The sequence below is a fragment of the Molossus molossus genome, unplaced genomic scaffold, assembly GCF_014108415.1.
Source record: "Molossus molossus isolate mMolMol1 unplaced genomic scaffold, mMolMol1.p scaffold_m16_p_3, whole genome shotgun sequence".
In the NCBI taxonomy this organism is placed as follows: Eukaryota; Metazoa; Chordata; class Mammalia; order Chiroptera; family Molossidae; genus Molossus; species Molossus molossus.
The window spans coordinates 73,225,616-73,252,533 of record NW_023425366.1 but is presented as its reverse complement, the minus strand read 5'-3'; the positions used below and the strand labels follow the sequence as shown (position 1 = coordinate 73,252,533).

At 40.6% G+C, this 26,918-nt stretch overlaps 1 protein-coding gene across 3 annotated transcripts; it reads right to left on the bottom strand.

The window, feature by feature from the left end:
- Positions 1-176: 176 nt before the first annotated feature.
- Positions 177-17,720, bottom strand: MACIR (macrophage immunometabolism regulator). 3 transcript variants are annotated; one of them, XM_036280191.1, is made up of 4 exons: positions 17,565-17,666; positions 11,211-11,300; positions 9,300-9,318; positions 177-2,909 (listed from the first exon to the last, which is right to left on the bottom strand). In XM_036280191.1, the coding sequence occupies exon 4, from the start codon at positions 2,884-2,886 to the stop codon at positions 2,263-2,265; it is 624 nt and encodes a 207-aa protein (XP_036136084.1). In that variant the 5' UTR covers positions 2,887-2,909; positions 9,300-9,318; positions 11,211-11,300; positions 17,565-17,666; the 3' UTR covers positions 177-2,262. The 3 variants fall into 3 exon arrangements, with proteins under 3 accessions (XP_036136084.1, XP_036136082.1, XP_036136083.1); XM_036280190.1 differs by lacking the exons at positions 9,300-9,318; positions 17,565-17,666 and adding exons at positions 12,057-12,101; positions 13,383-15,217 and having other exon boundaries at positions 222-2,909; XM_036280189.1 differs by lacking the exon at positions 9,300-9,318 and having other exon boundaries at positions 217-2,909; positions 17,565-17,720.
- Positions 17,721-26,918: the final 9,198 nt, after the last annotated feature.

Here is a 26,918-nt window from a genome sequence, read left to right as displayed (position 1 = left end):
GTCCATGGAGTGCAGAGAAAGCAAGAATGATGAGCAAGGGGCTCTGTAAATACATTTTGAAAACTACTGACCTAGAGTTTCAAGACTTTCTAGGAAACCAAACTTAAAATTACCTCTTTACTAATCAGACACAGCACATGTGCCTTATCGCCAACTTTTAACCCCTTCATTGCTGCCACAGTTTTACCCGTCTTTAAGTAAAAACAAAACAAAATAAAAAGCTATGTATTTTTATTTTGCTCAAAAAGGTATTTAGGCGCACAGGCAGGGACAGCTCTCACAGGGACACAGAACACAGTCATGGCCATGAATACCTCCTATACCTTGAAAGGTGGAAGAGCACCAAAAGTAATTTTTTTAAACAAAAATGGGGCCTAAAAATAAGTGCATAGGTGAAATTCTTGAACAGTAACTAGCCTACTGATAGTTGACCTTGTTCAAAGCACCACACAACAATGTGTGTTTACATCACCCTTTTATTTCATAGTTAGAAACAGTACAGTTCCACAGGGTAAATCATCAATAAATAACGATGTTTAATCATTAAACGTAAAATTCCAACTCTTTGGCATCTGACAGGATTCTATTTCTTGTCAAACTAATGACTGTATAGAGATAGTTAATCTTAGTGATCATTCGTCAATACAATATGTTACAAAGGTGCAATTTATGTTAAAGTATCAACAGCTGAAAATGTCCAGCCCACTAAGAAATTTGATCAACTCGGTAAGAGGTGGGCCAACTTCACCAAGGTTCTTTCACGTGTTTTGCCTCAGTGAAGTATAATAAATGTTGATTAAGAGTTCCTAGGGTTTTCTAGTACTTATTCCACTCTAAATAGTTTGCCATTCATTCTGGCTAAAGAAAAGTGCACCAGGAACGGCCCACTCATTAATTAAAAGGTGTTCTTATTTTATAAGCAAGAGTGCTAACACCTAAGAAACTCACAGCCCCAGAAATAAAATTTTAAATAAGCAGTTCTATGCTGCCAGAAATGCCAATTCAGTAAGTAATAAATTGCACCTTCAAGAGTCAAAAAAGAAAATAGAACGTTTTACAAAAGGTAAGTTTACATACATTTTTTTTTTCCCAAAATATATTCAAGAATAGTTGAGCTGTATTTGTTACTAAAGCCAGGGCAATATTTCTTTAGCAACAAATTAAACCAGTGCAATTGACATAAATTGTTAAGTAATCCAGGATTAACCCATTAAAACTGTAGAAGCATTTTTAGGCTCCTACACTAATCCTAGAAACTGGAATTTCAGTGAGTGCTTACGCTGCAAAAAACTAAAACTGGAATGACCCAATGCCATGCTGAATGGTATCACTTCATACTTATTTGAGTAGAAATTATGAGTTCCTCTAGGAAAGTTCCATTCACTTACAGGACATTCATATGCAAACAGTTTTATGCCTATAATCCACAACTAAAAGAATCCTTTCCATTTTTAAGTTCCAGATGAATTTTAAATTAGAAAATAAGCCCAAAGGAAACTTTTTCAACTTATGAAAAATTCACATTGGAAACTTTCTGGAAAAGCTTCCCACCCCCACCCCACCTATTGTAAAATAAATACTTTGTATCCCAAATTTAATTTTATTAAGACACATGTTAATAATGCTATAAAGAAATATTTTACAGCCATAGAGATCAGTAACTTTCCATGCGGAAATAAAAAATCCACTGCTCAATAATATTATTGAGTCAAGTGAAGAAAGATTATTCTCGTCAATCTGAATTTTTTTTTCAGTGCAAAACCAGTTATAAAATATTTAAACTCAATATTCAAAAATAAAAAGTGGTCCAATTCAGCAATGTTCAAGTTCTAAATTTCATAAAACAAATCATTACATACATTTTATAGTAAAATACAGAGATTAAAGTACTTGAGTACTTAAGATATAAATTTCTAATGAATCAAGTCAGCAACCACCGAGCAGACAGCATTCCCAATTCAAGAGTCAGAATCATAAAGATCTTACCGTACCAAAGCCTCTTTTTCCTAGCTAAAAAGCTACATGAACTAATGATCAACATTCTATTTTCTCTGTAGTTGCGTGCTCTAGAACAATTTCTCCCCCAAGTACCTGTGATTTTATTTCTGTATTCAAAATTTGATCCAAACAATTTTGATGTTCCTGGAACACTTAGCTGATATAACCATCTAGAATGTGAAGAGTCCTGTACAGAGTACAACACTGGGTTTTTCTAGCCGAGTGCAGGCTGCCCTAAACTGGTTTACACACTCTGCGGGCCATTCATGTATTATTCCTAGCAAACACACGGTCCCCCCTGAGGGTTAGGTGTTGAAGCTGATACTGTAGCACTTCTGTGTCGGCTGGCTCCTTGATGTTCATTTTATCTAGATTGAGGTAGTCCAGAGATTTGGAGTGAGCCCTCTTACCTTTAAGAAGACAAAGAGGCAGAGGCCCATGGAGGGCCTTATAAGGTTCATAAGGTAAAGATTTAGTGCACTTGTCTCCTGAGCTGGGCATCCGCCTTCGCCTCCTGCCGTTGACAGCTGGAATCTCGTATGGCTGGTAGTACCGACTTCTGGTTTTATACAGACGAGAGGACCGTGCAAGTCCTGCATCCAGCTGTTTGGAGCGCAAGGAAGGCACGGCTTCTCCCTTACTCTCTTCACCTCCTGTGCACTTCTGGGCTAACTTCAGGAGTTCCTCACCAGTTGTGAAGCCAACCAAATAGTTCGAGTCCATGTGGAGGATCTGGTAGCCTGATACCGTCCGGCGCATCGGCGAGCATGGCGTGCTGGAGCAGCGGGGCTTCTCTGCCTCTGCCTTCCCCGGGGAGCTCACCTCGGCCACGGGCAAGGGCAGGGTGCTCAGGGTACTTCTGGACTCTCCATTAACATCTACTTCCATTTTAGGCACCAGTCTGCACACCCCTAAAAGCAGATAGAGAGATTAGAAGATTGCAACGCACAGAACCTGGGGCCGAGCTGGATCATTTTTGAAGGTTCAGGGAGCATGAAATAACACTGGCCTGAAAAACAGCCAATGTACAATGGACAGATCTTTATCGTCTATTACACGTTCCACAGCACACATGAAATGACTACTACTTCTCTGCCTCCAAGAACTCAAAGGCAGGTTAAATTAAAGTCCCAAGTAATACTAAACAGTTCAGACAGAGAAGCCTACAGAAAACATCCTGCTCTAAATACAGCGCTCTGTTCAATCACACGGTTTATTCCTTGATGTGATATTAAGCAAATCAAATACAGGTCTCAACATTAAGCAAATAAAAATAATCATGTACAGTTTCACAAGAATCCACAAAACCTTTCCAACATGAAAATTAAAATCTTTCCATTTTCGCCCTGGCTGGTTTGGCTCAGCGGTTAGAGCGTTGGCCTGCGGTCCAGAGAGACCCGGGTTCGGTTCCTGCAAAGGGCACGTACCTCGGTTGCAGTTTGTCCCCAACTCTGGTTGGGTTGTGCGAGTGGCAACCACTCAATGTGTCCCTTTTACATCGAGGTTTCTCTCTCTTTCTCTCTCTCTCAACTTCCCACTCTATCTGAACAAAAAATGAAAAATTGTCCTCAGATGAGGATAATAAATAAATAAAATAAAATCCATTTTCCATCATTTGATTTAAAATAAGTGCTCAGCTCTTCCACGTGCAATTCTTTTAAACTGTGTTTAAGGGGCATATAAGAAAAAAGATAAAGCTGACCTATTTCTGCAAAGATTCCAATTTAGGACTAAAAAATTTTCCTCATAGTATGGAGGAAGGCACTGCCAAACCTTGTAAATGTTCCTCCTTCCATATCCCCAGTGAATTATTTAAAGATATCCATTTTGTAGTTTAAAGGTTAATCCTAAATCCAATAAATCGTGTTTAATATTAAACATATATAAAATATCATGTTATTTTATTTGACCATTTAATTATAAAATATGCCAACTAAGACACTACACTTTTGAATAGTTTAGTAAATGGCAGAAGAATTCATAATGGACACTAATATTACTCATTAGAATAATCACATTACATTGTTTGGAAAACCCCACTGACAAGGAGTACCACAAATAATGGCCAGGTTTTTAGAAAGTTGCAGATAAATCAAATTTTGGAAAATAAAATACTAAGGGAACCTAAATGACAATGCCATTTCTGAGAAACTTTATTTCTACTTGATCCTCAGTTAGAAGTAGATAACATCGTTTTAAATTTGCTAACCAAAATCATGTCAACTAATAATTGATTTTAAAATTAAATATTTTTGAAATAGGCTCTTATATTAAATAATTCCTATGAATCCTTTTGTAAAACAAAACCTTATCCTAACTAAGTCATTTCCTAAAATTTGGGTATTCGTTTACAATCCAAGCAATTAGAAAGCTAAACAAAAGCCATACTTCACTGGCTGCACTTTCTTCATCAGAAAATAAGTAAACCAAGGCTACTGTATGCAATTACCAGATGCCATCCTGCCCTCACTCTGATCCACATCTATAGCACCACTGAAACTAACGTTAATAACTCCTGAGATAAAACAAACGCTAAAGGGATCAATATCGTTTTATTTACTTTTTACTCTAAATCTTAGACTATTTCCCATTTTAATTTAACTAAAATACCTTAGCCCCTCAACCCCTCTACACTTACAGTAATTAGCTTTATTCTACTTTGTTAATGTAAAAATAAATTTGTATTTGAGTGTGTATTTCTCTATGGAGAAGACAGAAGCAGGTAACTACCAGCTACGTTTGATATGCATACTGAAACCTAAAGATTTCTCATCTAAAAAACTTTAGAGGGCCATATGAAGCTTCATCCAATCTTATGCTGAAGAAACAAATGTGTAAGCCAAATGGCAAACTAATTCTTCCTTTCTCTCTCATTCTGTTGAACAGAAAGAGCACAAGAAAACAGCTTATTAATTGAAGGCTTCAACCTATGACATCTGACAGGCAGAAAGTGATTCTGATACTTTATTATGAAAAGATAATCAGAGGGGTGTCAGCAAGGCCAAAACCAGGGCTGTGGAGGAAAGGGAGCATACAGTCGGCCCTCGTTTATTGCGATTAATCAGTTCCAGACTCTACCGCGAAGTAGGATTCTTTATTTATACACAGTATAGTATTTGAAAAAACCATGAGAGAATGAAGCCCCGAAAGTCGGAGCGCGAGGTGGTGAGGGACAACTGTACAGACTGGGCGCCCCACCCAAGCAGAGTTGCCCAGGTGGTGACATTCAACCATCAGCACAAGGAGTGACACTGGTCCAGGTCTCTTCCAAATCTGGCAGTCCAGGAGAGTCCATGGATTTCCACCAGCCACCGTACAGAATTCCCATTTGGTATGTGATGAACTTCCTACAATCCATCATTCACACACTCCCCATTCTGAATTTGGTAATAATTTGAACAGAGGCTGAGCTGAAAGTCATCTTTTTTGCCCACAAGGGATAAAAATTGCTAAGCAAGTCAACGGTGTACAAAGTCACAGCGAAGAGTGAACACAGGCATCAGTGGTCAACAGGATCATCGTCACAGGGTCAATCCTGCTGCATCCAGGCAGACCATCAGGAATTCTTAGAATCTCTCGGGGTTAAGAATAAAGGATGACAGGATACAAAGGTTTGAGAGAAAAAGGCAAAAACTATACAGTAACTAAAAAATAAGTACCTAGGAAATTAGAAAAGTGATGTGAGGCACTATATAAAGGTCAAAGTCTTGGTAAGACCTGAAACAGACGCCACTGTTAGATGAGTAACTATCACTGGTTAAGTTTCCAGCAGCCAGTAACACCACAAAAAATATCACCTGGCGTGGGTAAAATTAACCATCAGATCTTCAAGCATCTAACTGATGATGACAGACGAGGATTTAACCTACATGCTTAACTAGATGTGGTTTAAGAACTCTGGAAATTTCAACCAAGCAGCCTGGTGTAAGAAACCTACATACTTAAATGACATGAACAACATACTCCAAGTAGAAAACACAACTTCATCAGAAAGTTAAAGAAATAGGCACTTCTAATACCCTCTCACAAATATTTAACTAAGTAACTAAGGTCCATACTCAATGTAAAATTTCTGAATCAGAGTCTTGCTGCACTGAAACACAAAAATGCTCATTTTAAGTAATTCTAAGGGTTGAACATTGCATTTTTTAAAGCTGTAAAGCATCAATACTCCTCCAAACCATTGGGTAATTTCAAAACTAACAGATCTTTTAGGTGGTTTCACTGGTCTCCACAGGGTACTGTCTGTCATAAGTACGAGAACATCTTCAGCTCTTGATATTGAAATAGGAAAGAGAATGGTGCAACCAGGACTCCTAAATATTGCTTAGATTTTTTGTTTTGTTTTTAGATCCTTTTACATATTGCCTTTCTAAAGAACATCTATTGCGTGTCACCAAGAAAGATGGGTGGAGGCTGGGTTCCAGACAAAGGAGCAATGACGGGCAAATATTTCCTTTTCAGCTAGGTGGAATGCTGACTAAGCGGTATACCTTCCTTCTTCAGTGTGACTGAAACAACTTTCTATGCTGTTATATTCCCGACAATTTCCTCACGAATTTAAATACTGGAGCAAGATCCTTAGAGCAGTTACAGCATCAACTTTCTCAGGTTATCTTTCAAGTGGTCTTAAGTGGTGTAGGTACTGTCCTACCTGAAACAGAGGAAGTCTATGTATTTTCTAATTCTAGAAATCTACCCAAAAACAGATGATGCTAAAGGCAATAAAGACTGAATGGTTTCAAAGTCAGCATATCTTGATATATGAATGTCCAATATTGTGCACTGCAAAACTTCTTATTAAAAGTCATTCATGCCCAGCCGGTGGGGCTCAGTGGTTGAGCGTTGACCCATGCACTAAGAGGTCGCCGGTTCAATTCCCGGTCAGGGCACATGCCCAGGTTGTGGGCCAAATCCCCAGTGGGGGACATGCAGGAGGCGGCCAATTGATGTTCTCTCTCATTGGTGTTTCTATCTCTCTCTAAAAAAATCAATAAAGAAAAAAATAAATAAAAAAACAAAAATAAAAGTTATTCACGCCTTGGCCCATTTGGTTCAGCGGTTAGAGCGTCGGCCCGCAGACCAGAGTCAGTTTCGATTCTGGTGAAGGGCACATACCTTGGTTTGTCCCCGGCCCTGGTGGGGATCATGCAGGAGTCAACCAGTCAATGTGTCTTTCCCACATTGATGCTGCCCCCCCCCCCATCTCTCCCTCTCTTCCTTCCTCCCTCCCTTGCTCCTTCCCACTCTATCTGAAGATAAATGGAAAAATATCCTCTGGTGAGAGTTAAAAAAAAAAAAAAAAGTAATTCACCAGGAATGAATGACTATAACTGGAGATGGCCTGTGTTCAGCAGCAAATTCTTCCTATTTTACTGTGAAAAAAACCTGCTTGTAAGTTTTTAACCAAGTTATTCATGTCTAAGTATTTTGTTTCACATTCTAAAAGAACCTCGCATCAAAAAAGCACACCGCCCAGACAAACGGCCACGAAGCAGGCCTGTGCAGCCTGCACGGCTCCCACAGCATCACGGGGAACGAGTGTGCACGGAGAAATCTGCCCCAGGCTCACTTCTGCTCTGCAGAACACCACGGACCAGAAACCAGCAATACCCTTACTGCTTCCACTAATGCCTTTCACATATAGTTTAAAGCAAAGAGAAAGACAGAAAACTGAAAAAGTATTGTTATAATAACAGAAGTGCAAAAGCTCAGTGGCTAGAAGCGTCTGAAACAAAAAACGCAATGAGAACAGAAAAGTCAACTTGTAGCTGAACAATGCTTTTAAAACTGAGTTTCTAAAACAAGTACCAGACACAAATATAGTTCTTCAAATGACACCTAAGGGTCTTCAATATCAGATTATCTCATAATCCAACCAGTAACAATGGCAATAACATATATTTATAAAAGATGTGAAAGACCTGGCCATGTTCACAGGTACCACTCTATTTCTTTGAAATGTATGAGGATTCAAACTAGATAACACGAGACAAGCAACACTTTAACATTTACCAGGAAAAGTACACAGTGCGCATTTTAAGAACAATGGGTGCAGCACACACTTGTGAATTTTGGCTGAAACTAGAGCAAACATCTAAACCAATACACATGCAGAAGGAACTTGATGCACTAAGACGAGCACATTCAAAACACTGTGACCGCTATGGAAACTGATCAGCTCTGAATACTTTCCAAGAGGCCACTTCCCACACGTTTGGCAAAAGGAGCAACATTTGAAAAATATAACCTAGATGCCTTAGCTCCTTAGACCATCTCTGAATATAGCTGATAAGTTTCACAACTGCTATACAAAGAATTCTTTTCGAGAAGTACTGAATGTTTTTTTAAATCAGGCTTATCAAAAAAAAGTCACCCTCAGTAATCAAGAAACTGCTCCATATGCTTGAACTGTTTTTAGAAACATACAGCAACATCACTTAAGAGAAAACAGACAGACCATAATTCTAACTATACAGAATAAAAATGTCATCATGTGAACAGAATTTTTTCAAGAGGTACCAGACACAAACCATTCAGAATAGAGCCATTCCTTGGGAAACAAAGTCTCTTAAGCATGGCTATTATCAGTTTAATGATGTCAAGAACCATGACATTTTAGTGCAGAATCATCTTGGAGCCCGGAACCTCCGAAAACAGAGAAGACAACCCTGAAGCCAGAAGGCAGGGGCTTGTCCAGAGCCATGCAGGCAGTCCAGGTCTCCGGCTCCAAGTGCCGTGCTCCTCTGAGTTCACCCTGCTGTGCTTTTGCGATGTGGTTCCAAACTCGTCCACACACTGACATCATCAAAGAAACTTCAAAAATACTGATGTCTGTGCTCTACCCGAGTTGTGATTTAATTAATCCGGGGTATAGCCTGAGCTTTGAAATTTTTAGATCTCCAGGTGATTCTAAGATGCTAACAACGTCTGGGACCCTGTCGGATAGAACTTCTCCGACAGAAGAATTTCACCCCTATAAGTTCCTGCCCTCCCCTTTTTTAAATCAATAATTAAAGTTATATTAGTGACCATCATTTTTAGCTGCTTCCAATTGCTAACAACCTATCTCTGAGGCCTTCAAGTTCACTGTTCCTAATCCGCTGTGGGCTTTAAAAGAATCTGCTAACTAAACTTGTTAAAACTGGATATAAAATAAAAATCTGTGCCGAATGAGAATCAGGTCCTTCACCTGCATACACTTTGGTATAGTTATTCTACCTCTGTCAGGTACAGCCACTTCGGAAAATTTGACAATTTCTTACAAATTTAAATAAATGCTTATTAAACAACCCACGTACCTTACTTGTAGACATCAACCTAGGAAACATGAAAACAGACGTTCACACAGAGAACTAAATGTGAATGTTTATAACAGCTTGATTAATAATCACGCAAAACTGGAAACAAGGCAAACATCCACCAACGGGGAAATGGACATACTGTGCTCCATCCATACAATCAAATACCACTCGGCAACAAAAAGGAGCAAACTGTAATTGCAGTGAGTGAAAGAAGCAGACAGAAAATGCCACAGACTGTGTGATTCCACTTACAAGATGTTCTGGAAAAGGGAAAACTACTGGGCAGAAATCAATCAATGACTGTCTCTGGCTGGGTTGGGGGGAGGGGACAGACTACAACGGGGTACAAGGGAATTTGGGGAGGTAGTGAAATATCCTATATAATGATTATAGAGGTCATTACACAACTGGATATATTTGTCAAAACCCGGCACACTCTATACCTTAAAAGGGTGAATTTCATTGTATATAAATAACACTTTAATAAATCTGACTTTAAAAAGAAAGTTGTCGCCCTGGCCAGTTTGGCTCAGTGGTTGGAGCGTTGGCCTGTGGACCAGAGAGTCCCAGGTTTGGTTCCCGCTAGGGGCATGTACCAAAAAATAGAAAGTTGTCATATACTTCCAAGTTTTTGATGGTCCTCCAAATTTTCTATTCCTGTAGCTACAGGGGCGTGTGTGTGTGTGTGTGCATCCATATTTCTCCATATGCATGTGTACCGATGTATGTATACATAGTTATAGATATAGTTACATGTATAAACAGGACATTCTAACAGAACTGCAGAGGAAATGAACCAGCTTCAGAAGTAGTCAGTTACCTGTCATTTAAGGTATTCAAACATAGGCTGTGCAACCATTAAGCTACCTTCTGATTCGGAGAACATACAATTTGAAGAATTTTAAAAATCGGAGGACCAAATTTTGTGCTTTATTTCAGTTGTAGGAGTTAGTGACCCAGCCACATTCGTATTCAAAATCCTCTAAAAGTACTTTGTACTTAAGATTTTCAAACTATTTGCTCTTTTTTTCAAAAGAAAATTTCAGTAGTATTTCCACTTTCTCAGTGTTTTAAAATGTATTTTCATAAATTTAATAGACTACATCTACGAAACAGTTTGTGTTTCCCCATCGTCCTCTGAATCATTCTGCTGCTGACTGATAATTTGGAAATCACTTATTATGAAACTGCTCTTTTCAAAGAGTGTGACCACTCTAAACAGTTCAGAAAAAGGACCTGGAAAGATATTGGCCAAGTACAATGACATACGAAGCAGGAACTCACACTAATCTAGTTCGTAAAATGCTGAAGAGTTACAAAGATCATTATTCGTTTTCTTCCCCTTCAAAGACTTGGAGCCACATGAACAACTGTGTCAGCACAGATACACAGAGGACACACTGAAAAAGACAACTACTGGAAAACAATAGCATTGCATATTTTTAACAGTTTGAATTCATGGTGTGATAAAAGGACTGTCACGCTTGCAGTGACCCGCTATTTGACTAAGTGAGAAAGATGTCCCTTTCAGTCACCTGTTTGCCATTCGTTATGTATAATAACATACAACTAGAACATTTTGCAAGTTAGTTGGCCAATCTTTGGAAACTAATGTTTTTACTAAAATTTCCCTGAAATTACAGCAACTACATTTTGAAATATTCCATAAGACCTCCTTTATCTTAGAGAAACTAAAAAAGGAAAATCAACTTAATCAAAAATTTCAAATATAATGTTAATTTTGCAACAATAATTTCAGTTCTCACCATTAAAATTTTAACTGTAGTATGCACATTGCAATAATATACTGAGATTTCACATTTATCTGTTCATGTAGTTCTTAAAACACATTATGATATTATGTTCATACAACTGGTTAACAAACAGAAAAAGCAAAATGTAACTCACCAGACTAAATCCCAGAAGATGTCACTGTACAATTTCCAATGAGACCCAAGGGAACACAGGCATAATAATTTCTCTGCTCTATTCCAGATACTAAACATGAGATACAAAAATAAACCTTTAATTTAACAAGTAACAAAACTTATAAAGCAATTATATCAATTCTAATAGCAAAACAGGATGAAATTAGCAGGCAGTACTAATACCAGGTACAGGTTATGCAGGTTACAATAGTAATTACTTTAATTAATTTTGAATTTGTTTAGCTGAATTAAACCTCAAACATTTTATCAAGCTTGCACCTCTGTGTTTTGTTGATTAAGCTCTACCTGGAGACTAAGAATAGCTACCTGGGCTACATCTTAGGGATTTCAATGTTGGTTCCACCACCCAAGTCCTATTTATTTAGAGGTTCAACGCTCACAGTATCCTATGAAAAAAATAACCCTAAGGCTGGGGTCAAAAGAACAGGTCCTACCCTAGTCTTGCTAAGAAAGCTGCCTCTTGACCTTGCGTAAACAGCAATGTTTAAATTGAGGACAGCAGCATCCTTCCTCCCTCACACAGTAGTCATGTGAATCAAATGAGATAAGGTAGGTGAACACATGTACTCTGAATGCTGCAAAGCCCTTTATGATGTGTGGTGTTATTATGCAGTCAATTTTGGTATCCACTCATTTTAGCCATAAAATAGCAACGATAAAAATCCTTCATAAGACTGCTCTGAGGCAAATGATTGGAAGGCTCTTGGAAAACATACAAACAAAAACCAGAACTTGCACAAACACTCCTTTAAGTTATCATATTGCTTAAGGTTTCTAGCACTACCTCCGTGCCTTCCCCTCTTACCTGGGGAGGTAAAGGTGTAAGAAGACTCCCCAAAGTCCTTTCCACCTGTAAAGGTTTCTTTAGTTGAGTTTTCTGTTGTGTTTAACCTTGGAGGTGGGGCTGGTGGGGGCGGGGGAGGCCTCAAATGAACCCAGTGGACACATTTTACCTACATAGGTGCACAGGGTCAGAAGAAGTGGCCAACAGGCCAACAGAATATAAACAGAAAGTGAAAGGATTTTGTCACGTTATTCTTTTCCTTACCAACCTAGATGAGTTTTATTCAAAGGAAATGCATAATTACTGAGTTAAAGATATTTGTTTTCATGGCTTGAGGAACTGGAAGGAATTAATGCACCAAGAACCCTCATTCCAAGAAACTAACACGTTTCAGCTTGGGAACCTCTTAGATTTAGGTAACACACTCTCATTTCTTTTGCCACAAATTATTTTCAAATTGGGTAACCAAGAAACCTAGATGATTAAGACTTGGTTTTACCCCACCAATGAAGCCTCTGGTTTTAACATAAAGTGAACTGTAATGTAACAACAGTGGTTACCTAACAATAACAATTTTTTTAATCCTCCCCCGAGGACATTTCTCCATTTTTGTTCAGATAGAGTGGGAAGGAGGGAGGGAAGAAGGGAGGGAGGGAGGGAGGGAGGGAGGGAGGGAGAGAGAGAGAGAGAGAGAGAGAAAGAGAATCATCGACATGAAAGGAACACATCAAGTGGCTGCATCCCACAGGACCCAACCAGGGCAGGGGAAGAATCACAACCGAGGTTTGTGCCCTTTACCAGAATCCAACTCTCAACTCATTGGTTTGCAGGCTGACACTCCAACCGTTGAGCCAAACCAGCCAGGGCAACAATAAAAATTTTTATTTAAAATAGTCATATCCAGAGAACTTTCCCAATACTGTTAATAAAGTTCATATTAATTCCATATTTAAGTAAAGAGATGTTTAATGGGGAAGGGAAATAAAAGAAACTAACATTTTTGAGCACCTTCTACATGTCAAATGCTATATTCAATGTAATATTTACTACTCCATGAGGAAAATATCCCTGCTGTAAAGTATTTGAAGAAGTAATGCTATTTGAGGGTCAGAGCAGGAATTGGAACCCCAAACCATCTGACTCCGAAGCCCACTGACATTGCTTTAGATACGAAACTTCATTCCAGCTTTGAAAGCAGAGAGGCCTTAAAGTAATTATCTAACTCTTGCACTGGCGCTTATGTGAAGTTTAGGAAATAGTCCGTAATTCCATAGTAAACAAAGTGTAGTAACTGATTATCCCTATTATGCCTGTGCCAAGCTAAAAATAGAATATAAACACACTGACCAAGAGAGCCACAGAGGGCAAACCCAAGGTGCAGGAGGCTCCATTCCACTTCTCATTTTTTACTGATTTCTGACTCTGCTTACTGGTTTGTGTGTAATTGCCTGCTATCTGTGCACAGATGCTAAGAAGAAAATGATGAAGATGATGAAAATAAGAAAAAAATTAAAAGAACAGGGCCAGAAACTAAAAGAATTATTCTTTTTTAAAGAGATTGCCTATAAAGGAATCCACTAAAAACATTATAGTAACCCATCTCCCATTAGAAACAAAACATTGTAATATTAACATTCTCAAAATATACTTTTGAAATAACATCTTTAGAATACTTTAAAAATCTATAAATCTCTAACACCTGCAATCAATTCTGGCCACTGTTTTGAACATGAAAGCTTGTTCAATGGATCACCTCTCAAAAAACAATCAGCAAGAAGGAAAAGAACTCATGTGAAATCCTTACAGGGTAGACTAAATGCTGCATAGAAAAACAAATTCAAATAAACAGAGCGAAGCATTATATAGAGTATATAATGCTTTCAGCTATAAGCAGCTGTAACAAATAGAAAGCCCAGTGACATTACCCTGTAAGCAATGAAAATAAGAAAAATTAAGCACGGTCAAGAGCTGTCTACAGGCCTCTGGAGAGGGAGACCATGAGTGACTAAGCAAAAGACACCCAACAATTGACTGCAAATGAGGCTTCTACAAATAGAAAAGTTTGCAAACAGTAACTAGCAAGTGTGTCAAATTTCTCAGGCAAGATGATAGATAGCATCAGAGGTAAATAAAGAATGTCCTTCAAAAGTCGAGTGGCCACATGTCTCAGGTCATAGCCTCCAGTGCCCTGGCATAATTGTTTACAGTACCCCCTTCATGTCTCAAAAGTATCCCAGTTTGGGAATTATATTGTTATCCTACTCAAAAATAATAGATAACAATGGAAAAGCAATGACTTAAGGAAAGGAGGGAGGAAGGAAGGACCCTCTGTTTGCATAATGGCTTCCCATACAGGTCTGAGGAGTCTCTTTGGGTGTATCCACTCAGCCATTTAATTATTCATTTACCCATTCAGTCATTCAACAATATTTCAAGTCTTATTATGCCCCAGCTCTGTATATGCACTGGGGCAAATACAAAAAGTGAAGCCTGAGACTAGGCAAGAGGGAGAGACAGACAGACATGGAAATACATAAAGCCAACAGACAAAACAGTAATCCTGAATGGCACTGTGAACCCAGAGAAGGGAGTGATTTCACCAAAAATCTAGAAAGCTCCACATGGAAATGTTTAATTAAGCCCACACAAAAGCCCTACATACTAAAAAGCTGTAAAACTCAGGCTTCAGCATAGATCTACTAACAAACTAGCAATAAGAAAAAATTTAACAAAATCTATCAGTTCCAAATCACAAGGTTATAAACATGAAGGGAATTTTGGGTTATAGGGTCTAATTCTAGCTCTCAAACACAAAGAAAAAAATGGAAACAGGTAGTGCTTTTCAGAGTGACTATTTGAGGAGAGACCAATAATGTTAAAAGACTTGGGGGGAAAATAGCAATTTTAAAAGTTCCTTTGAGGCTAATGAAATATTTTGCAACCATCGGTCTCAAAGATTACTCTAAAAACACTAAAAGAGAGAACGACCAAAACATCTCTCAAATTAACAGAACACTGAACAGAAATAAAATGACTTCACAACATACACGATGAAAACACAATGCCTAGCTGTGCACACATGCTCATCTTAGAGTTTACTCTAAAATGATCTTACTTTTTCATTTGCAACTCATAAAAATGAAATCACCAATAATTTTTAAGAAGAGTTAAGGTGTGACTCTTCTGAAACCATTTTCGACCATACAAACAAATCATTAACCTCACCAATGTGGCAAGACAACCCATAATGGGTTCAGGAAGACAAAAATGTGTTTTTCTAATATCAGTTCTTTTAATAGCAACCCCTTAAAGTACAGAACGCGTTTTCTATTTCTGCTAGAAGTTAAAGCTAGATTATCAATATCTTATCATTAGGTGAAAGCATCCTCCTACCTATTTTAGAAAAAAAAATTCAATTTCACTACAAATGTGACTGAGGGTGAGAACTGCAGGTCTACATGCAGCCTTTAAAAGAAATATGCCTCTTTGGAAGCACAGCCAAAATGGGACAGGTGTACACTGTGGAACTGGCAACATTTCCAAATGAAAGCTTAAAACTAGGAACATACTTTGATAGACGAGTGACAAAATCAGTGTTCTGCCTGGAAGTGAAGAGCTGATCCCCCTGCACCCAGGATAAAAATTTAAATCCTGGATATAAAGTTTTGTTACTCCTACCACATTAAATTAAAGGTTAATGTGTACAGTGCCTCTCCAAAGTACACAAAATTATACAGAGAAAGTAAAACTCACTAACTATATGTAAAGTCAATAAATACCCGATATTTTGTATCCTCGTATGGTTACTAAACACTCTCAATTGCAGTAGAATAAACTGTTCTACTGCAGAAGCATATTCTTATCAAATCAAGAAGTCTCTGGGCACATTAATCTTTACATTTCATTTTGGTCATTTTATTAAGCTTGTAATGCATACACAGGTACATAATAAAACACTGAGAAATCTGTGAAACATTCATTAAACATAATTGTGTAAGTATAAATCATGGTATTACAACATCTTCTGTAATAACCAGTGCTGGAGAAATAAAGTAACTGGAGAAATAAACTTTGGAAAGAGGTCATTTCTATCTCTCTAGCGTCTTGCCTGCTCTATGGGGTTAAAATCAAACACCATAACAATTCTAAATTGCAGGGTGCTCATCTGAGAAAACGAATGTAAAACGAAGAGTCTACCAACGTCAGTAATGTTGTGCAAGAACTGTTCTTTCGGCTAGGAGTAGCAAGCACACTATAAAATGCTTCTGCCTCCATTTTTCCAATTCCTCAAAGAGTTAAAAAGTTCCCAGCCCTAGTTTTACCTGTGCACCACAACCACACACACACTCACTCAGCATCTTGGCTCAACACCAACTACTAACCCACTGGGTGCAAACTGACATGGGTGAAGAAGCAGGGAGACCCTGAGGATATGGAACACTGACTGGCAAGGGGAAAAGGACGGGGCCATCGTTCCCTTCGTGTTCCCGTCTCCTTTCTGGCAGAGATGTGCAGATTCCACCACTAGAGTTTGGCAGCCTCACAATGGGGCCGCCTGCTCAAGGTCTGACTGCTGCCCGCATGGAAACCCCTCTCCTCCGCTCCCCACTCGCCCCAAAGTCCACCCGCGACAGGTGGGGCGAGGGCGGCGATGCCAACGACATCTGCCGCTTTCGCTTCAGGCCAGCACCCGGCGCCAATCCACACGAGCGCCCCCGGTCAAGGCCGGGCCCCGTCCCCGCCGCCCCGGCAGACCCGCAGCCGTCACCGGCTGCAGGCTCGCGGGCTGCCTCCCACCACCCCAGCCCGCCGAGCCGGCGAGGACGGCGGGCGCGATAAGAACGCCGAGGCTCGCCCAGAGGCACTATCTGGTCCCGGCAGTCGCACCCGGCGTGCGGCCGGGCACGCGGCCACAGGCGCAGCAGGCCTGGGAAAGAGCTACTTCTCAATGGGGCCCCCAGGCCCGCTGCCCCGCCGGGCTGGCACAGAGCGGAGCGGCGAGTGTGCGCGCCAACGCGCCGGGACTTCCGCGCCGCCGCACCCCGGGAGAGGCGCTGCGGGTCGCCGAGCCCCCACTGCTCCCCGAGTCCCCGCAGCTCCCCGGCGTGCGCACGCCGCGCGCACACGGGGCGCACGCCCCCGCACACTCACTCACACGCGCTGCACACTCACGGCGTCTCCGGCCCCACCCCTGTGCCAAAGAACCGCGGGTTCCCCGCACCCGGCAAGGGCCCCACCCAGTTCACTCTACCCCAGCCCCCTGCTCCAGCGTCCAGGGACCTGCCCGCCGAGGCCGGGGATCACGGGGGCCGCCTACCCCGGAGGCCCTCCAGGCCGCGGTTCACCAGCACCGCGCGGGCTCCGCGCCCGGCCCCGACACGAGGAAGGGAGGAAGGGGCGGCGCCGCGACCGGGGCTGGCACTGGGAGTCGGTTACTGGGGCACCCCACCACCACCACGACCCGCCCGTCACCACCTTTTCTGCAGCACAAAAGGTTGCAGACGGAACCGTGCTCCCCATGCAACCTACCGGTGGCTCACCGCTTCTCCGCCTCTGCCGTGCCTGGGGCTGCGGAGCCACAGACAAGGGCGGGAGCGGCGCAGGGCTGCGGCGCCGAGACCCGGGCTGAGGCCGCCAGCAGAGCCAGCCGGGTACCCTCTCCTCTCCCACCGCGCTCAGCGCCAGCTACCGCCCGGCGTAGTCCCCGCCTCCCCCTCCTCCTCCGCCCGCCTTCCCGCCCTCCTCTGGCTGCAGAGGCGCAGCCCGTCAGCGCTGAGCCCGCCTCCTGCGCCCAGCCAGACACCCGGAGGAGGGCGGACCAGCCAGAGAAAGGCGCTCGGGAGGCCTGATGAAGTTGGCCGGCGGGGCGGAGCTGCTGGCTGAGGAAGGGAAGGCGGAGTCGTAACACCCCCTCCCCAGCCCATTCCCAGCACTACAACTGAAGAGCCTAAAGCCCCAACCCACAGACCTGGCAACACTCGGCTTTCCCCAGTTCAGTGGTGGGGTGATGTTTGTCATTTATGAGTACCCGCTTAAAGGATTCAGCACTGAGCAGAAGTAGAAAAGACTAGAAGCCCATGAAATTACAAATTATAAGATCAATCTTAGAAAAGTGCTAAATATCTAGTGAATGGGAGGGTAAAATTCAAATTGTTACAACTGTTTTTGAATCTTCAGACTTGATTTTTTTCTATTCTTGGAAGAAATTATTTTCTTTGATCAAGATTTTCTATTCTCAATTCCTGTACATCTCCCCTGCCAACAAGTAATAAACTCAGCGATAAGAATATGTACTGATGTTTATTTAGCTCTCACTATGCACCAGGCCTTTTTACATGTGTTTTCAAATTTACAAGGCTCAACAATTCTATAAATTAGTGACCAATTATAATCCGTATTTTAAAGATGTAGAAAGTTGAAATAACTTCCTAAATGTAACACACCTAGTTAGTTGCTGAGCTGAATTTGAACCCAGGCAATGGAATCTTAGAATTATTTATAAACGTTGCTGATTTATGTTCTGGTCCAAGAGAATAATAATAATAATAATTCTTCTTCTTCTTCTTCTTCTTCTTCTTCTTCTTCTTCTTCTTCTTCTTCCTCTTCTTCCAAAATACTTTATCTAAAAATAAAAGGCATAAACGTGGTGTAAATTAATACAAATTTAGACAAATCTTGATTCAAGTTTATTCCAAAAGCTATATATGCCCCTGATAATATAAAGGTAAGTAAATAAATGTGAACACCCCTACTTGATGCCTGGAAGCTCCTCATCTAGAAGACATTTTATACTACTCTGTGTGCCCTAAAGTAAATAAGGGAAGATAGAAGGAAAAGGACATTTTGACTAAAGAACAAGTTTAGAAAACATAACTCACTTTGTTCCAACATAGATATGTATGTAACTTCTTGAGTATAGAACCTGACACAACATAATGTGTGTTGAATAAATGAATGGCCTTTGTTTTTGTGTCAGTGATTTAGGAGAACACACTGAAAGTTATTTCAGATTATAATGTTTGACACAGTAGTGTATTGTTCTGATGATCATGCCCATAAAACCACCTCCAAAGCATTGAATATTTTATATTCAGAAATTTACTTTTATTCTGTCCTGTCTGAAATTTTATAATCTTTTCAGAAGAATGACTTGTACTTGCCCTTTGCTCTGAAGGTTTGGCAATGTTCTTTAGCCAAAAGCAATAAAATCCTGCTTTGCCTTTAAGTTTATTAGGCTCTGGGCTAGCCCTCTTGAGAGAGCATTGTCTCCAAATTGCCTCTCTTCCTGGGTGGTGCTCTAGGTTCCCATTCTAGCCCTGACTCCTCACCCAATCAAAACTTCACTCAGTTCTTGACTGTCACAGAGAACACCTAATAAACCAATTCACCAGGCGGTTAATGGCTGATAACAAACAGCTTTATGTGTGGGCCCTTGGTGACATGTCTATGCCACTAAAGACTATGAATGGGTACTGTCTTAATTCAGATCAGTTGTGGCTTGCAAAAGCTGGGTCTGAGGAGTGTGCGGGTGATGGGAGTGACACAGAAGCCCTTCCCAGGGCTTTTCTATGTTCTGTGAAGGTCTATTCAATCTATTTTTTAAATGGCATACTTATAAAGAATTAGGAACAAATGTAGAATAGGTCTTGTGATCTGAAAGGCCTCTGAGTCTGGGGAGTCAGACACTCTGCCTGCTGTGTAAGTTGCATCTTTGCCTCAAGGCATCCTTCCCACAAAATCACTTTAAAAGAATGGATTTCTGGGAAAGATGATAGTTTTTAAAAAATTTGTATTCCCTACCCCTTTATCTTTGGCAACCATCAGCTTGTTCTCCATATCTACGGGTTATGTTTCTTTTTTGTTTTTTATTGCTGCCTAATATTATATTACACACACACACACACACACACACACATACACACACACCACGTCTTCTTTATCCATTCATCTGTCGATGGACACCTAGGTTGCTTCCATACCTTGACTGCTACTAGTAATGCTGCGGTAAACATAGGTGCGCTTCTGTCTTTGCAAACTAGTGTTTTTGTTTTCTTCAGCTAAATACTCGGAAGTAGAATTTCTGGATCATATGGCAGGTCTATTTTGAATTTTTTGAGGAATCTCCATATTGTTTTCCATATGCACTAATTGACAATCCCACCAAAAGTGTACAAGGGTTCCCTTTTCTCCATATCATCGCCAGCACTTGTTATTGTTGATTTATTGATGATAGCAATTCTGACAAATGTGAGGTGATATTTCATTGTGGTTTCAATATGCATTTTCCTGTTTAGTGATATCAAGCATCTTTTCATATGTCTACTGGCCATCTCTATGTCCTCTTGGGAGAAATGTTTAATCAAATCCCCTCCCTGTTGATATAAATAGTGTCACCCAGCAAAGAGCCAGCTAGAGAGAACAGGGTAGGTAGACTTGATAACAAAGTGAATATAAAACAGAAACTACAAACCGGGTTGTGAAAGAAATACCACACCTCCACCTTTTCTCTAAACCCATTTGTTTCAAGTGGGCTAACTAGGAAATTAGAGACCACTCTAAATATTTAGAAAAACAATTGAATGCAAGGAATTGATAACACAGGCAATGGAAGGACTCAGAAGCTAAATGTGGTTGGAGAGGTAATCCAGAAATTAGCAAGTGCAGCCCATAGCTGGAGAAATCAAGGGAGGAAGCAGGTTACTGGAACACAGGGCCAGGCAGTCTGGCCAGCCTGGGGAGCTGCTGCTCGGAGGAGACAGCCACCACCAAGAAGTCGTCCACTGCGGGGAAAATATACCATAGATTCTCCTCTCCTCCTGTCCTCCAAGCTCCTGTCAGTGCCTTCCATTTAGCCAAACCTAGACACCAGCTGCCATAAGAGCCAGGGAAACAGCCTGCCAGCCTGCAACAGAGAGGTGAAGAGAGGAAGGGCGCGGGATATAAATCTGAGCGCAAATAGGCCCCAGATCATGACAGCATTTTATTTCACTTTCAAGGTGTCAGTCTTTCAAAGGTTTCTCCCCACTCCCTTGGGTAGGGTCAAAGTTCCAAGAGCATGTCATGGCAGGCCATGGGTAGGTGGTGATGACAGGCAGTAGGAGGAGGTTGTTTGGTTTATACTCATCTGTCCGCAGAGGTTTCTATTGTCCTTTCCCAGAGCTGCCACCTATGGCTACATGCTGCAGTACGTAGCATGTCCATAGGTGGGGCGGTTCTGCCCTCTACTCTTGGTGCCTCTCTCCAGCTCTCTCCTGCTCCAGCCCCACACTTGGACCAGACAATAATTCTAAGGTCTGGGCCCATCCTGCTAAGCCTCATCAGTCATTTATATTTAGAGTCCTATATCAAATATAATCATATAGGCAGGTTCCAAGGAAAAGAATGGAAAATATATGATTTATGCAAACACTGTTGTAAACAAAGCAAGAGTAGCTACATTAATATTAAATAAAGTAGACTTCAGAGCAAAAAAAAAAATTACTAGTAACAGAAGGGGATGTTATATAATGATAAAATGGTCAGTATACCCAGAAGACTAATGTATATGCACCAAACAGCAGAGCTATAAAATATGTAAAACAAAGACTGATAGAACTGAACGGAAAATAGGCAAATATGCAATTATGGTAGACACCCCTCTATTAACAATTGATAGAACACCTAGACAATAAATCAGCAAGGAACAACAACACCATCAACCAAGAGGATACATTTGACATCTACAGAACACTCCTCCCAAGAACAGAAGAATGTACCATATTTCAAATGCCTGTGGAATATATCGTTACCAAGACAGACCACATCTTGGTTCAGAACACAAAATCTCAAAAAATTTAAAAGAGTTGAAATCATACAGAATGTCTTCTCCAACTACAATGGAGTAAACCAGAAATAATAACAGAAAGATAACAGGAAAATGCCCAAACACTTGGAGCAAAACAACAAACTTCCAAATAATCCATCAGTCAAGGAGGAAGTCTCAAGGGAAATAAAAACAACTATTTAGCTGAATGAAATGAAAATACAAGATGTCAAAATGTGAGAGGCACAGGTAAAGCAGCACTGAGAAGGAAATTTATACTACTACATGTGTACATTAGAAAAAATGAAGATCTCAGATCAATAACCTTAGCTCCTATCTCAAGAACCTAGAAGAAGAAGAACAAAATCAATCCTAAGCAAAACAGAAGGGAAGAAATAATAAAGATAAGAGCAGAAATCAGTGAAATTGAAAGGGAAAAACAATACAGAAAATAAACAAAACAGAAAACTGGTTCTTTGAAAGGATCACTAACATAGACAAATTGCTAGCAAAACTGACAAGCAAAAGGGAGAAGACCTAAATAGCCAATATCGAGAATGAAACAGAAGTTGTCACTACAGACCCTCCAGACTTTTTTTTTTTATCTTCACCCGAGGACATTTTTCCATTTTTTGGTTCAGATAGAGTGGGAGGGAAAGAGAGGATGAGACGTGAAAGGGACACATCGAGTGTCTGCTACCCGCACGACCCAACCAGGGCTGGGGACAAACTAAAACCAAGGTACATGCCCTTAGCAGGAACTGAACCGGGGTCTCTCGGGACCGCCGGCCGACGCTCTAACCGCTGAGCCAAACTGGCCAGGGCCAGACTCTCCAGACTTTTAAAAAAGGACAATAAGGAACTATTATGAACAACTCTACTCATAAATTTTACAACTTAGATACAATTTTTAAATTCCTTTAAAAATATAAACCATCACAATTCATCCAACATGATATAGCTAATATGGACAGCCATATAACTATTAAGGGACTTAAATTTATAATTTTAAAACTTCCAAAATAAAGAGGCAATACCTGGGCCTAGAGAGGTGCTAAAGAATTCTACCATGCATTTAAATAAGAATTAACCCCACCTCCGCACAGAATGTCTGAGTGAATGCTCCCAATGCATTTTATGAAGTTAATGTTACTCTGATACAAACCTAGAAAAAGGCACTATTAAAAAGAAATCTATAGATAAATATCCTTTATAAATATAGATGTAAAAACTCCTCAACAAAATAATAACAAATAGGTTTCAGCAATATATAAAAAGAAGTATACACTATGACTAAGTGAATTAATTCCAGGGGTGCAAGGCTGGTTTCATATTAAAAAATCAGTCAGTGTTATCCACCACAGTGATAGACAAAAGTTGAAAATTCATATGATCTCATCAATTAATAGAGAAAAGGCCTTTGACTAAATTTAGCATCCATTCATGGTTAAAAAAAAACAACTCATAGGAAAATGGGAATAAAGAGGAAGTTCCTTAATTTAATAAAGAACATCTATATAAAAGCTACAGCTAACACTATACTTATTTTAGTACTGACTAAATGCTTTCCACCTAAGATTGGAGACAAGGCAAAATTGTTTTTTCTCACCACTTGTAGTCAAGTTGTGCTGGAATTTCTAGCCAATACAGTAAGGCAAGAAAAGGTAGACAGATTGGAACAGAAAAAAGTAAAACTGTGCCTATTTTCAGACAACCCGGTGTCTATATAGAAAATCTCAAGAAATCTACCAAAACAAAAACCACCGACAAGAAAACACTCCTAGAACTATTGATTTCAGCAAGGTCTTAAGATACAAGTTAAACATACAAAATCTAGTGTATTTCTATGTACCAGTAATAAATATGTGGAACCAAATTAAAAATACAATAACATTTACATTCACTCAAAAAAAGATACTTAGCTGTAAACCTAACCATAAACAAGTATAGGACTTCTATGCTGAGAACTACAAAATACTATTGAATGAAATGGAAGCTCTAAATGATGGAGAAACATACTGTGTTTATTGATTGGCCTCTAACTAATCAAGATGTCAGTTCTCTACAAATTAGCCTATAAATTGAATGCAACCCCTATCATGATCCCAGCAAGGGCCCTGGCCTGTGTGGCCCAGTTGTCGGGCTTTGTCTCATACACGGAGGGGTTGCCCGGTAGATTTCCAGTCAGGGCACATGCCCAGGTTTCAGGTTTGATCCCTGGTCTGGGTGCGTGCAGAGGCAGCCGATTGATGTTTCTCTCTCTCTCTCTCTCTCTCTCTCTCTCTCTCTCTCTCTCTCTCTTTCTCTCTCTCTCTCGCCTTGGTCACCCTAGTCATAGGAGTGACAGCTGCTTCCTGTGTTCCCTACTCTGTTGCCTTTCTAGTGTACAGGTTGACCTATTTAACCAATTCTCCCTTTTTAAATTATCTCTGTGAAAATAACTGGTATGGTTTCTGTTTTCCCGATTGAATTCTGGCTGACAGATACCATAATTGCAAATATTCAGCATTTTGAATTATTACAATATCTTCTGGCCATTTTGAGACGTGTTTTGAATAGATCACTATGCCTCTGTTTGTCAAAATCATTTGAGCTGCAGTGTAACAACTATGTAATTGTAAGATCAAAACTTCCTCTCCGCAGCTTGGGCCAGAAGTTGAAATAACCTCAGGTTTCAATAACTAAAAAAGTAAAAGTATAATTTCAAAGCTGTTGACAGAACCCTGTGTAGCAAAGAAGTGGGCCATGAAGGTTAGGAGGCTTTGAAATGTACCCTGTGAGGTAAGCTAGAGGGAACTGACGTGGCTGCATAACAACATGAAGTATATTCCATCTGCCCGTGTTATATCACAGTCAGGAAAACACTTCTGCTCTGAGATTTGTTGTTCATCCTTCGTGTGTGTGTGTGTGTGCATGTGTGTGTGTCTGTGATCCACCAGTTACCCCTAGGAAGGATAAAAAGGCATAGCTTTACCTTAAACCTTAAGGATACTCTGCCTTTAGAGTAAGCCCACCTGGACTCTCTGCTGAAGTCCACTTGATGTTCCTGATTGAATATCTCATTGAAAATATGTGGTGGGCCCTGGCCGGTTTGGCTCAGCAGTTAGAGCGTCGGCCTGCGGTCCAGAGAGACCCAGGTTCGGTTTCCACTGAGGGCATGTACCTCGGTTGCGGTTTGTCCCCAGCCCTGGTTGATCGTGCAGGTGGCAGCCACTCGATGTGACCCTTTCACATCGATGTTTCTCTCTCTCTTTTCCTCTCTCTCCCTCCCACTCTATCTGAACAAAAAAAATGGAGAAATGTCCTCTGGTGAGGATAATAAAAAACAAAAACATGTGGTGGAAGATTATTTCATTTCCTGGATTGGACTCTTTGGAGAAGAGGGGGAAACTAGGGCAAGACAAGTCCTGGTGGGGGCCTGCAATAGATAACATTTTACTAAAAAGGGGAGGGATGAACACTGGAGACAAGGAAAAAGAAGACAGGGGAACAACAGAGATGGTGTGTGCCCTTAAATGACCCCTTCCGAAAGGGTGAACTGTGTGTGTGTGTGTTTCTTCTCTTGGACTAGAGAAGCAGATATATTTGGAGTATAATATTAGAGTGTTTTTTTTCTCTGTTGAAATTAATTTTCTTAAATTACTCTTAATTCTTCAGGGAAAACTGTTTCACTCACACAACCTTGACAGCTGGTGCTCTGGGGGCTTCGACCACACAGTAGTAAAAGAACATGTGGTATTTCCACATCACAGCAACATGCAGACCAGCCCAGCACCTGGCGTGGAGGACAGTGGGGAGTTCCAGAAGGTAGCAGCCTGTGGTGGAGCTGGGAGGGGAGGATGAGATGCAGGGTGGAAAACCGAGGTCGCAGGAGTAGATGTGAAATGAACCTTCTCCTTTGCATACCGCAGGGAGAGAGAGTCCAGTCTGCAAGAGGAAGAGGCTGCCACATAGACTACACTTGCCAGACACAAAGTATCCTTACTCACAACATGAAAACCACCCTTAAGAAAAGCAACCACAGTTTCCAATGTGGCCTCTCCCCTTCTTATCTTGGGTGCTTTCTTGCAGTACAGGCAAACTTCCAGTGTCAGAGAGCTGTCAGCTGTGTGGTCACCTAACCAAATAAGACAACAAATCAATCTGAGCCCATTTTAACAGGCGAATTTCTATTAAATCAGCAAGTTAACACCAGTAGTATACTGTATCTACACAAGCGTCCATCTTCATTGAGACAGCCCACAGAACCGCAGCTCGTCAAATCAAGCTTGTGAACAGACCAGTGACATTTCCCCGATGTTTTTGTATTACCATATTGCTTCAATAGCCACATGTGCTAGATGTATTACTGAAATGTTGTAGGAAAAGGATAAATTTTGAAGGTACATCTTTTACTGTAACCTTTCAGTTGCCATGTTGAAGTCCCCACAATAACATATAATGACTCTAACATTCACTTCCCAAATCATTCTGCCCTTGGCTGATGTATAGTTTGCATGTACCAAGTTCTTGGTTCAACTGTAATTTAGTAAAAAAGACAATCAAATCACAGAACTCCATAGACTCATTTCAATAATAGTACACATATGTTAATGTGTACCACAGAGGTGATTTTCATTTCTTAGCTTTTTTATAGACCCTAAGAGATTTTTATATTGAAGTACACATCTTACCAAGTATTCAGCAGGATTCGTGAATAGAAGATTCATGGAGACAGAATGGTACGGATCCTAATGTTCACTAACCTCAGCCTCACTACGTTCATTTATTGAAAAAAAAAGTCTTAATGACAAGACTTTCGTCCTCTTGTGTATGACAGATGTTTTGAAATGTTTTTGAGAGGTATGCAGCTATGAAAGATAAAGTAGTATTCGAAAGGTGTCAGGAAGTTCCTTTTCTCTCATCCTAGGCTACAATTTGTTTTGTGGTTTCCCAATCATAAAATCATCTTATGAATTCCCTGGGAAAATTCGCTAACCAAAGTTACACAAGACGAGCTTGGAGTACAAAATCCATGTAATCACTTCTCAAGGGAAATACTGCTTCCTGGTAGAGAAATCAAGTTGATGTGAAATGCCTGC

Coding starts and splice junctions, on each gene's coding strand:
- MACIR (XM_036280189.1), bottom strand. CDS start 2,886: ATGGAAGTAGATGTTAATGGAGAGTCCAGAAGTACCCTGAGCACCCTG.